The sequence below is a fragment of the Gobius niger genome (genome assembly GCF_951799975.1).
Source record: "Gobius niger genome assembly, chromosome: 11".
Taxonomy (NCBI): Eukaryota; Metazoa; Chordata; class Actinopteri; order Gobiiformes; family Gobiidae; genus Gobius; species Gobius niger.
In genome coordinates this window covers 9,762,267-9,779,085 of record NC_136862.1, presented here as the reverse complement: position 1 = coordinate 9,779,085, position 16,819 = coordinate 9,762,267, and the positions used below count along the sequence as shown (strand labels likewise).

Here is a 16,819-nt window from a genome sequence, read left to right as displayed (position 1 = left end):
AGGATGTGTGCGTGGATCGGGAACTCTGGGCATCTCTGCTGAGACTGCTACATCCACGACCCCGGATAAAGCGGAAGAAAATGGATGGATGGATGGATGGATGGATGGAACCTCTTCTAAAATTAAAAAACATTTTTGTCAAAAGACTAAAACTAAATCAAAATATGTTGTCAAAATTACCACTGCCTGTATGAAGACTTAAAGTCTGCTACAAAATTGCTTTCATATTAGCCTATAATATATATTTTTTGGGGGAAATTCCAATAGGCTATATTAAAATGAAAAATCAGAAATGTTTCGTTTTAAGATCAGGTGAGTGTACTGCCTGAATAGAAACGTAGGAGGGCGGTATTGGGCCACATGTAATCTCAGTTTAACCCATGGTTTAGCCAGACAAAATCTGTTTATTGTCAGATTATGCACTGAACAACACTACGGTTAGTTTTACTGCCCCTTAATATCTTTATTATTGACATGATATGATCACCTGCAATGTAATTTCAATTTCATAAGACAGGCAGGTATGTCTTTGTATTTTATATGTATAATTTCAGCAGCCCTGTCAAGTAAAACCCACACGGATGCGAAAGGAAACCGCTGCATGTGATTGGCTGTAGGCTCATGTCGGGCAGGAGCGGCCAGAACAGCAGCCGCTGAGCAAGTTAAACAGCTGCGACAGTCCGTGGTGCGGTGGCCGTCTGCAGTCCTTTCAGCATACTATTTCCTCTTGGCCAATGTATATGAACCTTTTATGTAACAGGTTGAAATCTGTCAAAATGCATAATATAATTTAGACAATGCGAACTCGAACGTGTTAATTTTTTGGGGCGTAAACGGCACGCTAATTTAAGGAGTACGGGGTGGAATCACCATGGAAACGGGGCACTTGCTAACTAACATCGACTAGCTAAAACATCATAAACCTCTTAACCCCCACCTGAACCGGGCACATTTTTTCCAGTTTGGCTTTACCCAAGTCTAAAAGCTTCTTCATCAAAATAGCAACGAAAACGAGGATGAGTATGCAACAAAAATGTGACAGAAACGCAGCAAATGAGTTACAAAAAAAGCACCAAAAAAAAGCGACAAAATACGTGACCACAAAGCAACAGTAAAACAACAAAAAAGAGTGACGAAAACGTAACAAAAAGTCAACAAAAATGTGGCGAAACCAGAACAAAAGCAACAGAAAAAAATATATTAAAAAAACAACAAAAGCACGACAAATGTACGACTGTAGTGTCCAGTTACCATGGAGATCCGCCATCTTTGCAGCTGTTAGCATACATTTCCATAGACTAACAATAGCTAAAAACAGTATAAAAAGTGGAGGGAAAAAAAAGCCATGGAACAAGTTACGCTATGACAGTCTTATTGTGAAAGGGAAAGCCGGAAGTGCCCGCTCTGTTTGCATGTGCCTTGTTCTGGCTCTACAAACTGATGCTGATGCTGTCAGTTCATGAGGCTAACGCTACTGTACCTGGTTCAGGAGAAAAGCAATGTGGCAACGCGAACATTTTATCCAACATGGTTGCTTAACACCAGTGTTTTTTTCCCGGTGAGGGCGCGGCATTCAGTGGAATATGAAGTAAATGGGGACATTTGAGAGCCATGCATTTTCTCCCACAGTTGGCAGGCAGGTATTTTCCAACAGCCAGGCGTCGCACTGGAAAAAGCATCATTTTATTTGGCGCCGCCGATGGCTGCTGATTTAGCTTGAATGCTAGCCTACTAGTTGAAAACATGTATTTTTGTTGGTGTGCATGGGAATAACTGCCAGCTACAGTTATGGTGATGCTTTTCGTTTTTTATAACATGCCTAAACCCGCCTCATGGGGTTCAAATTGATGGACCTGCTCAAGTCCAAGCCTCCAGACAGAACAAAAAGTGATTGTGCATCAGTACCATTCTTTTTCCAGAAGGAAGACGATTTTTATTATTGAATTGCTACGTGTGTGTCCATTATTTAGACCTGCTATGTAAGGGTAATGAAACTTTGTGGACTGTCCTGATGATCAAATGATGTGGGGCTGTTCTTCAGACAGGGCACTGTCCGGAGACTGGCTGTCTGTTTCTCTGGGCCAAGGCGGTTTGAAAATCAGCGAGGCATCTCTCTTCCTGACCACCATAGGACATTAACCCAGCTCTACTGCTTCTACATCATGCCATGAAGACCTATTGCCTCGGTGTCTAGTGGTGCGACTCCAGCTTCCTCGTGTCTGCTCGAGATTTTCTGGAGTGGTCATGACAAGGCACTTCTGCTCCCTGCCAACCTGTCAGCCTAAGGATGCTTTTCCAAAGAGGACCCTTTTCACATCTGTAGGTTGAGAGTGATATTTTTTTTTTCCACAATCGAGGCATCTCAATTGCACAGCTAATATTCAGAGGGACAGTGCCCCAAGAGATCTTTAAACACAAAGTCCAAATTTTGTGTTGTCATGAGCAGAAGCGGTAATCTTGTGCCAAGCTCTGGTTTATAAAACTGTTTCTTTTCAATAGGCATAACTGCACTTTGGGAGCCATTTTAAACTTTTCTCATGACTGTCATCCTCATGTAAATACAGTTTATAAAAAATACAACCTTTCTTGCACTTAAAAAGAGAACTTTTAAAACCATGCACTGAGGAGAAGGTCCAAAAGAAGACTCTTAACTGCACGCCTTACTGAGAGTCAAGTTTACACAGAGCCAGCCATGCCTGTTAGGAAAAAAGGTAAGTCTATTCATTGAATATGTCATGATTATAATGTTTTCAGATAAAGAAGAGCACCACATGTTTATTCTGCCCTCCCACCTCTCATCAGCGATGGGCCAAGCTAATACATGTTTTTGTATCGAAGCAAATCCCTGTGTCCTCCTGGCTCAAAAATATAATAAAATGCCTTTGCAGAGCATGTGGATGTAGGCGCCACATACAGAAGATTAATGTCACTCCAATCTCATAAATTGGTAGAAAGTTTCTTAAGCCATTGGCTTTTCATTGGGATCTCGTGTGTATCTTATATTGACCTGCCGTTGCTCTGCAGAATACTAGGAAAAAGAGTGATATTGAACTGAGCGATGCGGGTTTCAGATTTCCTAAATGAATTAACTTTGACGTAAACCGGAACTGTCCAGATCTAAACTAGCTCAATGTTCAGTTCAATTACAAAAATGAAAAGGACCACATTACACATTACACATATTATTTGTATATACTACTATTCTATGAATTTGACAAAAGAAAACTGATTCATTCTTTTAGCGACAAACACAGATCAGATTTAGATAGAAAGTATGACCTTGACTTTTATTAAACTTTTGTTTAATCTCTAACTAACTATAGCTTTAAGAGTTGAGTGTATGTACCGTGGATGTTACAAACATACACAGATAATAAAGTGACGTCTTAGGCCAAATGCCCTTATTCAGATACAGGACTGAAATGCCACATTATGTAGAAAATAAAAGCTCTGTTGCTGTTGAAGTACACAACACAAAATACACTCTATTTTGTACTTTTACATTTGTTCACTCTTGGACCCAGCACATAATTCAATTTACTGAATTGTTGTGCATGTCTTTTTATTTTGCTAATATGGTTACAGAATTTTTAAGTGGTTCTTTTGTTTTCAAATAAGTATCAAGTATTTTTTGGTTTAATAAAATGATGAAAAGGTTCAGGCCTTTGTAGTTTACAATAAATTCATGAATCCATTATTGTCATTCACAGATACTCTGCGGGCCTTGGGGCTCCTGGAAGAGTACTGCACTAAACTGACGAAACCAGAGGAAGAGCAGCTGAAAACTGCCATCCACAGAGTGATGGGCATTTTCAAAAGTAACCTGTTTGAAGCCCTTCTTGGTAAGTCCGTCACTGTCCATGTTCATGATCAGTAGTTACACTGAGGGCAGAGGTATGCTTGGCTCTATTGATATCCTTATTATATTACTGCAACCCTAATGAAATTGAGTCTTGCACAGCAGAGGCAGAGGTTTGTGTCATGCGTTCATTGTTCTTTAAAGGACCTGCACTGGTACTTTTGTCTAGTAGTTGAAGGAATTTGTTGTGTCCTTCAGCATCTTGGAAAAAATAAAAATAAAATGAACCTTTGTGCGCCTTAGATCTAATTTTAAAGCCGTCTTTGTGGATTGTGAACTAGCTGCTACTGTAGTTGTAGTTAGAGATATAAGAGAACACATGATGAATCATTTATTTGTTTATTTGGTCGGGACAGTGCATGTCAATGAACACACATGGGTCTCATGCATGTGGATTGCAGCCATGGGCTAATTTGCATCCGTGTACCCCAGTCGCACTCTCAAACACACGCTAATTCATAATGGCCTATTGTACATGTTTTTAGTGTAAATCTCTTTTATGACTAATGCTAATGTTGTAGATAGTACTCTATGCACCATGTAATTGGATCCAGTTTAGCTTCAGGATGATTTTTTGAACTGTGGCCTGACCCGATCTCCAAAGTTGGAGAGATGATAATATCAGTGTTTTGCTGTTTAATGCAGCTCAATTCTCAGCCATTATAAAGTGTGTAAAGTGCCACAGACTGTGGTCAGGCTGTAGGAGTCTCTTTAGAGTAATATAAAAGTTGTTAAGTCAGATGCATCTGCCCACCTTCCTCTTTGAGGCTTTGCATTTGTCATCTACCAAACCCCAACTAGCCACAAGATCACACCAAGTCCATCAGCATCTCTAAAGACTCTCCGAGCTCGGTTTCACTCAGGCTTGTGGACAAACTCCTCCATAATTCAACTTGCAGCACACATGTGCAATTGTTACTGCACACCTTTTATGTACACTTTATATTTAATTGTTCGTATTACAATGCTGTATAAAATGTGTTCTAAATACTACATCTAGTTCAAAGAAATGTTTTGTCTCATCAAAACCTTTCAATGTGAGTTTTCTGTTCTACTGGGCGTGTTTCAAATGTTTCACTGAGAATGTCTTCACTGAAAAATTCAAAACAAATCTGCTCTATTATCGCACAGTTTTCTTTGGGCATGGCAGTATCGTGTTACACTTTTGAAATTGTATTTCCTTACATCACTCTGTAGTGGGAAATGATGTTAGAGTAATGCACATGTTCTGCCTCTGGCTGCTACACTGCTCTTGTATCGACAGAAGTACATTACATTAGTGAGAAAGCGGCTGCTCGACTCTATCACTGAGGAGCAGTCTGTCCCTCAGCTGGACACTGACCACTCACTTCTCTGCACTGACTGCAGCACATGCTGCAGTGAACACACAGCTTTGGGGACATGGAGCTCAACACTGAATCGATGAACACAGACTTAAACACCTTTTTACTTTGGGCTTTCAGTACTTGTGCTGAAAATCAGATGGAACAAATTGTTGGGTGACATTTTATCATCACATCGCTCTGAAACTTGTCTGTCCTCCGTAACATTGACTTATGGTGATAACGTTGTACTAATACAAGTGTGGAATTTTATTCGTCATCTTTGCTACAATAAGTGAATCTTCACCTGGTGCTTTCTCAGTTGTGATCTTCACGCCTTCACCAGAACTGCTGTCTTTGCTCATTAATTTGCTCCGTTGGAGACATGTTTTTTGTTTTTGTTTCCCTATTTTGGTGGACGTGTCAATTCTTTCCGTCCTATATTGTTCCTTCAGACTTAAATGAAATAGTTAAACGTATTTTTAACCATTTTCTATCTTCCCCAAATGCAAGTTAAACAGAATTTCAAATGTTTGCCTTTTGAAAATGCCCCAGCCTCCTGAAGTTTGAAAGCTGTTTGTTTGTAAACAACAAACAATACAAAAGAATGTTTTCTTCTTGTGATAGTGGATGAACTCCATTAAGTCTTTTTCAAATTTATTGTCTGGATTATGTCCACTATAAACGCTTACATAATATCCTGCAACAGATGTTGCAGGAAGCACACGAAGCACGCTTACTCAGGGTCTTTTCTCCCACATCACTGGAAAATATGTACCAACAAATAAGATATCATTTTTTTAAATGTCCCGTTAAAATGTCGGTAAATAATACAGCTTTGATCAGAGTTGATGAGCTTTTATCGACAGCTGTAATTCTATTGTAACAGATTGGCACGTCTTAGGGTGCGCCACTCGGCTCGCCACTCTTATTAGCACTTTGTGAACAAAGATAGACTCTTCACATCTGACCAGCTCTTTGTCCAAGATGAAGAACAATGCACTGTAATCAAAGCCCGTTGTAACTCAGTGATGGAATGAATGCCTCCTGAAATAGATGTAATCATCTTACAAAGCATTAGGTGCTGTCTAATCGGGCCAGTGGCGTGGGCGCCCATGCTAAACCCCATCACTGCAGAGTGGATCCATGTGTGGATTAACCCATTCATCATCCCACTAGTCCTCAGTCAGTCAACAGCACAGTTGAAGGACTCAGTGATCAGCTTCCACTCATATACAGTACGCTGCTGATTCCCAGGGAAAATGGTGGACAAACTGCTGCAGCTCATCCTCACATCTGTCTCGTATCTGACTGACCAGTCGCTCAGCAAACCAAGCGCTACCCTTCAATATGTTTTAGCTAATAATGCAGCTATATGTATGATTGATTTGTTTCACAGATGAATGTATAAAGTGAGTCCAGTCAAATTGTTTATTCATCCTACAATAATAACCATGTTGTTAGTTCCCTTAGTCAGTGTTGATGTGTTTTGATTTACCGCTCGTGTGAAATGCTTTGGGCGACTTGTGTCATGTGAAAAGCGCAATACAAATATGATTCTTCCCAACCTAAACAAGAAGTCCATTGTGACATTTTCACAACTGTATGAAGATGAATATAAAAGAGGTTCAATTATGAGTGATTCTCATTGTATTCAATTTTTCATGAAGGGATTGAAATGCTGCATACTTACACAAATGGTGTCTCTCAGCTGCTGTCAGAGGCCCTCTCCTGGGAGACTCTAATCTGTTCTCAGCGTTAATTGAAGCTGTCCTAGTCCCACTGATAACACCAGAGGGACCTCTTATTGGCCCAGTAAAATGACTCTCACTCAACACTGACTTCTCTCTTGAATAGAACAAAGTAAAGATAGAGTTATTTTTGCACATTGTCAGTTTACAGAATGCAGCCTTGGTAAACTCTGTGTTTTAGATCTTTGTTCACAGTTCCAGTGCTGTGATAAAGCTTTTCTTGCGTTGCTGTGAGTGTTGGAGGTCATGGCAGGTCAGAAGTATCACTGGTACGTTTTAATGGTCTCATGTGTACTTAAGTGATTATAGAGCTGTGTAAAGCTCAGATCAAATAGATCATCGGTTGGAGCAGATAGAGACGTTCAAATATTTATTTCTATAATTCTGTGCTTCATATTTAATCGTGTCACAGACAACATGCGAGTGGACGTGTGGAGGAGATCCAGGCTGCAGAAAAGCCTGGATGATAAAAATAATCCTGCGTTGTATGGCTCAGTCGTCATAACGTTACTCACTGGGATGTGATAGCTCCGTTTTGGCACCTTGGTCTGCTGTGTTTCAGCTCAGAACAAAAGTCAGTAAACTGTGGTTGACACTGATAATAAGGTGTGAGAATATTTGGAGTTAGAAAAGCCTGCCACCTTGTGGACTGAGTGCTTCAATTCACCAGTGAGATCCTTCCAAAACACCACTGGTAAATAATATAAAATGAGAGTGATGTTGGTGAAAGGTGTGTTTGAGCAAAATGCAGTTTTCATTTTGTTTATTTTTTATAAGTTGTAGATGAATTAATCTGACATTGTTTACTTATATTATTAAACATGTGAGTACTTGTTAATTCAATTATGTTATATATTATTATTATATGTTTTAAAAGGAAGACGTTCATCTGAGCCGGTAAATATAGTCGACTTAAACTGTCAGACATTTATCTTACATTTCCATTTTGATGTGTCCAGTAGAGGGAGCTGTGACTATAGAGTTGAGCATTGCTTACATGTGGAACAGCTGATGACAGCAGTTGAAATAAAAAGTAGGTGCCACTTGATTTCTCCTGAGCTGAATTATACAGCACTTTACAAGCTGTAGATCATTTACAGTGCACAGAATGGTTTGATATTTATCTCTAAGTGGTGTCATTTTCATTAACCCTTGTGTACTTGTGTGCTCAAATGGCTGCGTGCTGCAGGATAAAAGTACCTGTTTAATGTGCTGCAGCGTCTGAAGTTAGTTATGTAAGAGACTGGTGGATTCCTACATGATCGTCACAGCGCTGAGTGATGCGGAGCGCTGTATTTTATAAGAGCACAATGCCTGGCTAAGTTATTCCTCCTACACTTGTGAGGTCATTAGGACACCCACACGTCTCTCTGACCCTGGTGCAGTGGACTGTGCATTGCTTCAGCCCCGTAGCTTGACTTAACTTTCTGAGCATCACCACCGCACTGCCATTATAGAATAACATTGTAGGCTCCATTACGCTTAAGGCAAAGTGTAGGCACGGAATGAATGGAGTCCTAATGTAGAGCGTTCATCAAATACTTTCCCAAACAGCGTTCTCTTCCTCAGTTATGCTAATTATAGTGAGTGAGTGAGGTTTTATAATGTTTCATACTGGAGTTGTTTTTTAATATTGCGTCACAATTATTACATTATTGCTCTCCGTACTTTTGTTCCATTTTAAACTATTATAATGTATTCACTATTTTGTGTTTATTACTGTTAATATACACAATTGGTTATTATTGCAATCATTATGGCTGGTGTAATGTGATTTGGGCAGCTCCAACAGTTGCCCCCACGACCCGGAAACGGAAAAGTGGAAGAAAATGGATGGATGGATGCAATCATTATTATAATTAGCGTGATTTTAATGCCCAACTTTTTTTTTTCTTTAGCTGTAGTAAAAGCAGCAGCAGTAGTAATAGTATTTTATTATTTGTTATTGTTGCGCGACTGCATGAATGTCATTTTTAGTGTGAAAAGCTGTATTACATTACGTTACCTTTGCAATGAATAATAATAATCATAGATTTTATTTGTATGGCACCTTTCTAAGCACTCAAGGTCATCTCACATCAAGGAAACATATTAAAAGTACAATATACGATCATTATAGAACAATAAACAAGATGATGTAAGGCTCAGGCAGATGAAAGTATCCAGGCTAAACATAATGTCCAAACAAACGTCAGCAGAAGGTGGTGACTGACGAGCCGCGTGGGCGTCCCCGTCCTTAGACCCTCCGACACAGCGAGGGAAAACTAAAAAACCCAGTAGGAGAAAAGAGTGTGAATGTAAATGAGATCTTTAAATATCACAATAATGATTATAATGATGTTAGTTCTTTATCACTTCTTGCTTGCACAATCAAACATGTATCTGTATCTTGCAACAAAGATGCAGCATGTTCCATTGCTATCAAGTCCATGTAGTCCTTAGCCAAATCTATGTGAAAGCAGTTTGGATTTCTCACTTTCCAGTTCATTAAAATAATTAGTTTTGCTTAAAGAAAACTAAGATTAATCAGATATCGCAAACTGTATAGCATTATAACTAAGGAGAATTTATTGTATACTTAAGTTATGCATTTAAGTTGGGTGTTTTTCTGGTTTTCACATTTCAACATGAAGAGACTCACAAAGACAGACTGCGTTAGAAAGGTTTTATTGAGCTTGGATCATGATTGGGGCTCAGGTCGACCCGATGAGCCTGAGGAGTGGCCAGGCGGAGGAGGGGCGGAGGAGTATCGCAGCACGGCTGGGAAATGGCCGATTGATTGACTGGGGGGCTTAAGAAGGGGATCCTGGCTGATGAATGGCTGAAGCAGGAATAAGCAGCTGCGATGATTGGCTGACGTGAAGGTGTGGCTTGAGCTGAGGCTGTGATTGGATGATTAGTGAAGGTAGCCGTTGATGAGGCGATGACTGAAGGCTTCCAGGTTGAATTTGCACTGAAGTTTCATTATTGAGCCCAATTTAGCTCTATTTTAGACTTGGTTTAGCCCTGATTCTTAATTGAGGTCTTTAGCTTTGATTCCAGCACATATTCGCTGTGGCATTGTTTCAAAAAGCTTCTGCAATGTCTAAAGATCCAGTGTTGTATTAATCTTTCAGCAAGATCTTGTATTGATGATGGGAGAGTGTGACCACCGCACAAATCCTTCTCCAGTACATTCAAAATATTGTTAATTGAGTTAAGATCTGGACTCTGTGGTGGCCAATCCATGTGTGGGATTGATGTACGACTCGTTCATAATGAATATAAGAGCAAATCTATTGTTGGGAATAACCTGGTCATTCAGGATGTTCAGCTGATCTCATTCTTTGAGCTCATAGTGTTGCTGGACCTACACCAGACCAACTTAGTTCATTATATCCTGGCGGTGACTTTTTTTTTTTTGGTCGGACATTGTATTTTTTTGTGGTACTTGGTGTGAAAGGTTTGAGAGCTGCACAGCGAAAGCATAATATCTCATGTCTGGACTTTTTTGTTGCAATAAATTGGAATTGAGCAGTTATTAAAACAAAAATAATAGGATGAATACAAGTTTTAGAAAATGATAGTCATAACATGGCATTATTCATCACTGCCGTGCCACTGCGGCGCTAATAACAGTGTGCTGGTACAAGTCAGACAATGATCCCATTAGTTTAACACAATCAGTGACTGTTGCCTGGCGAGTCCCATCACATCATATGCTGTCAGGGCGACTGTCACTCGCGGGAGTCTGTGGGACTTGTCTCTCCTCCTTTATTCTTGTATTAACATCGTGCTGCAGACTCGGTCGTCGGTATGCCAGAGCCTGTCCAGGAAGAGAAGGATGAAAACACCTGAAGCCACAGAGAGTCGTTAAAACGGACAGTGGGCTGTGCAATTCATCACGTGTTCAAACTTTGTATCGTGGTCAAATAATATGGCTGTTTACATTTTAGCATGGCGTCTATTAACCCGGTTTAGCTTCAATTCCACACAGTCTATAGAATTAAATGGAAGTACAATGTTTTTGTGTTAAATGCTGCTGATGTGGAAGGTATTAATTTACGTCAAGCTATATAAGTTAAGATAATATGTTTACTCATTGTTCTAAAACTCAGGATGTTGAGAGGTTTGCTTCTATTATTTTGATTTCCCATAACCCGATCGTCTCTGTTTGTTTGTGGTGGCATAACTGAACAGGATTTTAAAGCAATACTAAGTAACTTATTTACCTTAATAAATCCTTTTCGTAGTCCATATGGGGGTAATACAAGTGTTAATCAACCTATAAAACAAAATACACTTAAGTAAAAGGAAAGAGTAGTCATCTGAATGATTACGCATGTGAAAGTTAAAAAGTACTTGATGAAAAATGTAGTAACTTTTTGAACTCATCTGATTTATGTTTTGTGTTTTGTCTCTGAGGTCTTCAGATCAGCTCCTTTTGTCTGTTCCTAAATCCAAGCGTGTGTCCAGAGGCGACCGAGCCTTCTCAGTGGCGGCCCCTAAACTTTGGAACAGCCTTCCTCTACATGTGCGCTCGGCTCAGTCTGTAGAGGAGTTTAAAACCAAATTAAAAACTCATCTTTTTGCTTTGGCCTTCGGTTCCATGTAGACCAGACACAGTTTGTGCCTTTATATATTACCTGTGTTTAACCTTTATTGTGTTTATTGTACATATTGTTACTGTTCTTGTACAGCACTTTGGTCGACTATGGTTGTTTTTAAATGTGCTTTATAAATAAAATTGACATTGACATTGACATTGTGTATTAGGACAACCAAAAATTAAACAATAATAGTAATGATATATTTACAAAGAATTAACCTTGAAAAATAGATACTACAAATCATTCATGGATAAAATGCAAGAAAAATCCCAACTATAGTATAAAAAAATGTAATGTAAATTCATTCAACATGATGTTTTTCCAATTACACAAAAAACAGAGCGTAACCAAATGTTATTCAACTATTAGTGTTACTTCAAAATAATATCACTCAAATAGAAGTAAAAAGTATTGATAAAAAAAACTACGCCAGGAAGTACGGATACTTCAAAAGCTAATGTAACTAATGTAACTGTGCATTACTCTGTGGTTGTAAACCGCGATAAATATAAATTAAGTGAATGTTGTTTTGCTAAATCCACCATAACTTTGAGATGACCTCGGCTGTAATCTCTGTGTTATCACTGTAGCCCACCTGGCATTATGATAATGAAATATTCTATAGCTCGTGTTTTTGTTGAGCGGTTTATACATAGGAGTGTGATCTCACTCCTGCAGTGAATAGATTTGCTGAGCCTTGCAGTGTCATCTCTTGAGTTTCGGAGGAAAAAGCTGTTTTGCACAGTGGTATGGTTTCTATGGAGACGCCATGAGCCGAGTTGTTGAAAGTATGGAGATAGACACGATCTTTTCACTTGTCTATTTGTTTAACTCTGCCAAATCAATCAAAAATACCCCCAACTTGTCTGTATTAGAACTTTAGCCCTACAGTGACAAATGTTAATTCATATTCTCACTGAGATTTGGGTGTTAAATGTTCAGCTGTCCACCCACGAGCCAATGTCGTCTACATTCAGAGACGCGCATCCATCCGACATTGTTATTTCTGTCTACACGGTTGACGATGCAGTTCAGCAAAGGAAGGCAGAAAGGACTTGAACTTTTAAATCGCTGATGCGTGACATAAAGGCCGCAGAGGGCAGTGGGAGGTGAAATCGAACACAAAGCACAGAGCAGGTTGGAGCACTGGCACTGCAAACGTCGCTCTGTTTAAACTGCTGTTTTTGAGAATGTTTCGGTGATTGTTTAGGTATAGGTAGGTAGGTAGTCATTCTTTTATTGGTTGTTTTCAGGTTCTAGCATGTGATGATGTCATAGTACCCAGTGAGGGCAGGAGCCAGTTTTTCCTATTAACTGCATTACACTTTCACAAGTCATATCTACAAAAAAAAATTGAGATATGTTCTTACCTGAGCTTACCTGTCTGGTCTTTGTGCCCGTGGAAGAGCTTGGTTGCTTCTATCTTCACCCTGTTTGGAGCTGTAGGCATATACTGAGAGAGGCCAATGCTAAAAACATCTTTGGTCTTTTTGCGTGGCTAAGGGCACACAGTGTTTTCATGCTGTCATATGTTCTTACCTGAGCTTAGACGAGTTGATACGTACCTGTCTGGTCTTTGTGCGTGCCCGTGGAAGAGCGTAGTCGCTTCCAACTTCACCTCGTTTGGAGCGATAGGAATACATTGGGAGAGGCCAAATGCTAACAACATCTTTGGTCTTTGTGCATGACTGAGGGCACACACAAAGACCAGACAGGTGCGTATCAACTCGTCTAAGCTCAGGTAAAAACATATCTCAGTATGGAAAAACTGTGAACTATTCCTTAAACCTCTATATAATATTATAGGCCTTTAGAACGCTGTGATGTCACCTGAAACCCAGCAATATAAGCACTAGCTTGCGCCTATAGGTCATAAATCATGCTATAGCGGTCAGAAGCTGCCCAGTCTTTTTTGTCCCCCACATGAAATATTTAACCAGAACCTTTACTGTTGTCTATATTTGCCCTGGTATCCTGATAATGGCCAAATGTCTAATGGAACTGCCAGCACAACAAGTCTGTTGGTCTGATCTAGGTTTAGCAACACTATGTGCCCAAACAATGAGATCAGATGAACATCCTAAATGACCATCAATGGATTTCTTCTTCCCTGATGGCACGGGCATATTCCAAGATGACAATGCCAGGATTTATCAGGCTCACAAGAGAGAAAGAGTGGTTCAGAGAGCATGCAATGGCATTTTCACACGTGGATCGGGCACCACAGAGTCCAGATCTGAACCCCATTAATAATCTTTGGGATGTGCTGGAGAAGGCTTTGCGCTGTGGTCACACTCTCCCATCGTCAATACTAGATCTTGGTGAAAAATGAACACAACACTGGATCTTTTGACATTGTAGAAGCTTATTGAAATAAAAACCACAGCGAATGTGAGGTGTATGCGAGCCTCTTCCCTGCACCCATGCCTTTCTGGGGAAATATTTGAACATCTATTATGACTGAAGTTGCCAAACCAACCCCTTATCTTGTTTTTCCATTATCATAATACTTAATGGCTTTTTAGCTAATGTGCTGGTATTATTCCTCAGAAATGCCGTATTGAAGAGCGTCATTATAACTGCGCCATTTATTGCGTGCCGTGTTTTTCCTTGAGGGAGTCTGAGCCAGAGGTAAGAGCAGTGATGTATTACCAATAATTGGTAGCGCGTGTGTTGGAAAAGAGAAGGATTAGCTGGCACCTTAGTCACTGTGGGGGAGGGCCGACTGTAAGAAGAGGATGCAGCTGGAATAATGGCTCCCCAATGAAACACAGCTACAGGAGCCATCACCGCAAAAACCCCGGCCCACTCACGCACGTGGCAACGACGCAAGGCTGCTCTGGCACTGCTCCAGGGCCGTGTGCAAGTGGGGTCTGTCTGCCTGGTCATTAAAAGGAAATACTCTGAAAGGTTGCAAACGTATTTAACCAAAACAGGCTCAATAGGTTAAATCCTCTTGCTAGGTATTGTCCTGACCGGCTGCCCCAATGACAGGAAGGGTTGGTAAATTCTGATGAAGTAAACCTTGTCTGGAAAAAGAAAAAATCCTCTTTCAGTGATGTCTATGTTGCCAAGGAAACCCAAAAGGGGCGAAGCATCACTGCCACTTGCTTAAGAGCAGAAGTGATGTGGCCAAAGAAGTAGTTTAGACTGATAATAGCAGGCTTTTTACATTCTTAAGGTCAATGGGGAGAGCAGCCTTCAAATGGAACACAGCGAGCTATGAGTGGCCTTTTATTGCTTAATACGAGGTGACTATGCGGAAAACTAACCTGTAATAATGGGCTTTTTTGTCTTGTTTGTAGAATTTCATCCAAGTCTGGTGAAGGCAAGAAAATTCACACACTCAGATTTAGCTGCGCCCAATATTGGAAATCAAGTGGGTACACAGAGCAACAAATGTTACCTCGTTATATTAGTACAAGCACAGATGGACACAGATTTGCTCGATTTTCTATTCAGTCATGATACCTTAAAGTGCGACTCTAAGTGAATTAATGATAGGACATATAAATAAGTTGAAGTCGGGCCTTTACAATACGTGTAACACAAATAAACACCAGATTGGGATTTTGTTATTGTTTTGTTTTTGATAATGCCCCCGGATTAGTGGTTTATGCCAAGAGCTTATCCTATACTTCCACTATTGAAGTGTAATTACATGATTAAACATTTTTAGCAACCGCGGTTGATCCTGTTAGATAACTCGCTGGACATCCGGCCTGATGTCCATCTATGGGACGCGGAGACAGAGCGACGGTTTAGCCTGGTTTTAGACCAAGAGGTCGCCCTGCTGCTGCTCACAAAGGGATTAATGTTTTGGGCGGCATTAGGGAAGATTTAGAGCAAGATAGATAGCAGAGGTTTCACGATGTCACTAATAAAGCCTGCCCTTGGATGCTTTTTAGTTTGGATCTGGCAGAAGTAAAAAAGTACAGCATGTCGACTGTGCGGTTTTGGATTGCACAAAGTGAAAAAATCAAATTATGAAAGGACTGAGAGAGATGAGAGTGAAAATATGAAGTGTTATGAAGTGTCAAAAAGTCATCACGCATTTCAGAATATGTTTGTAGAGGCTTTTGATCGTACTTTGATGGATGATTTATTGTTTTTAAAGGATTTTATACTGCCTAATTTGCAGCTTTTGTGATGTGATGTTGTTATTAAAACTAATGCAGCTCATCTCCATGGCAACGGAGGACAGTCAACGCCATACTGGGGGGTAACAGGCTGCTTTCCATGGACTTAAAGTAGGCAGGAACTGATCAATATCTAACTCTAAAAAGTTTGAAATTATACAACTAAATCAAATGATCTATTTTCGGCCAGCAGCACTTCCATTCACACTGAAAGTTTCAATCATTTACACAGCATCGCCAGAGGACTTTTTTTTAATATCGCATCAACCTGTAAGCTAATCATTGTAGGCAACACACCATCTAACATTTCTATTTTTGGGGTTTAAAATGTCGCTGCATTTTGTGCTGTACCCCGTGGTTGTATTCCTGTTGCCTCTATGAAAAGAAAGTGAGAAAGGCAGAACAGATGAGCAGTTTGTAGCTTTGTGTTTTCAGTTTAAGCTCAGTTTGACATGATTATCCTTAGAAACATTATCCAATATGGCGGTGGGTGGAGTTTTTGTCACGTGACTCAAAAAAAGATTGCAGTTTTGAGTCAATTTAGTGTTGCGCTCATCCTATCTTTTCCCTCAGAAGCCTGTGATCATGCTACTAAAGAGCATATTGTTATTAACACAATGTACATCCAGCAATAAACCTCATCATCAGTGCCACAATACCTTTGACATGCGAGCCCCCTGCTTTAAATACCCTGCCAGCTGCACTCCTAAAGCTGCTCAGCGGTAGAAAGCTTGAATGTGCGGGAGTGTCCTCTGCGATGTTCGTGACAAGTTCTTAATGCCCGACGTGATGACAAACACTAGTGGGATGGCGCTGATGAGTTTTCAAAGCTTTTCATCTGGAAGTTTCAGAGGACTTTTTGACAGTGTTAAGCACATTACCCGAGGGAGATGGCTGAATTAGAAATCAGCCATGTGGGGTGGAAGGTCATTGTCTGCATTGAAGGAAACAGGCGGCCTCTATGTCGGGGGATTAGGCTTGCTGTTCGCTCAGCATCGTGCATCTGGTTCGCTGGTCGCACAGTGTTGGGAGGATAGCGGCGCTGCAGCATGACCGGAGAGAGCGGGGAGGTCCTACGGCAGCGCTGTAAGTTACTGCTCACACGCAGCCACAGGTACAGAGCTGATGTTCTTTAGTTTTCTTCAGGTTTTCAAGCTTG

General features: G+C 40.3%; 1 protein-coding gene across 11 annotated transcripts in view; it reads left to right on the top strand.

The window, feature by feature from the left end:
• Nucleotides 1-1,424: 1,424 nt before the first annotated feature.
• dlg2 (discs, large homolog 2) overlaps nt 1,425-16,819 on the top strand; it is a 206,328-nt gene continuing 190,933 nt past the window's right edge. For 9 of the 11 annotated variants that reach the window (XM_079565582.1, XM_079565581.1, XM_079565572.1 and 6 more), the window contains exons 1-2: nt 1,426-2,711; nt 3,711-3,842. In XM_079565582.1, coding sequence (XP_079421708.1) covers nt 2,693-2,711; nt 3,711-3,842 — 151 coding nt within the window. In that variant the 5' untranslated portion in view covers nt 1,426-2,692. Of the gene's footprint in view, nt 2,712-3,710; nt 3,843-16,819 lie in introns of all 11 variants that reach the window. The other 2 variants (XM_079565579.1, XM_079565578.1) reach the window with 1 other exon arrangement.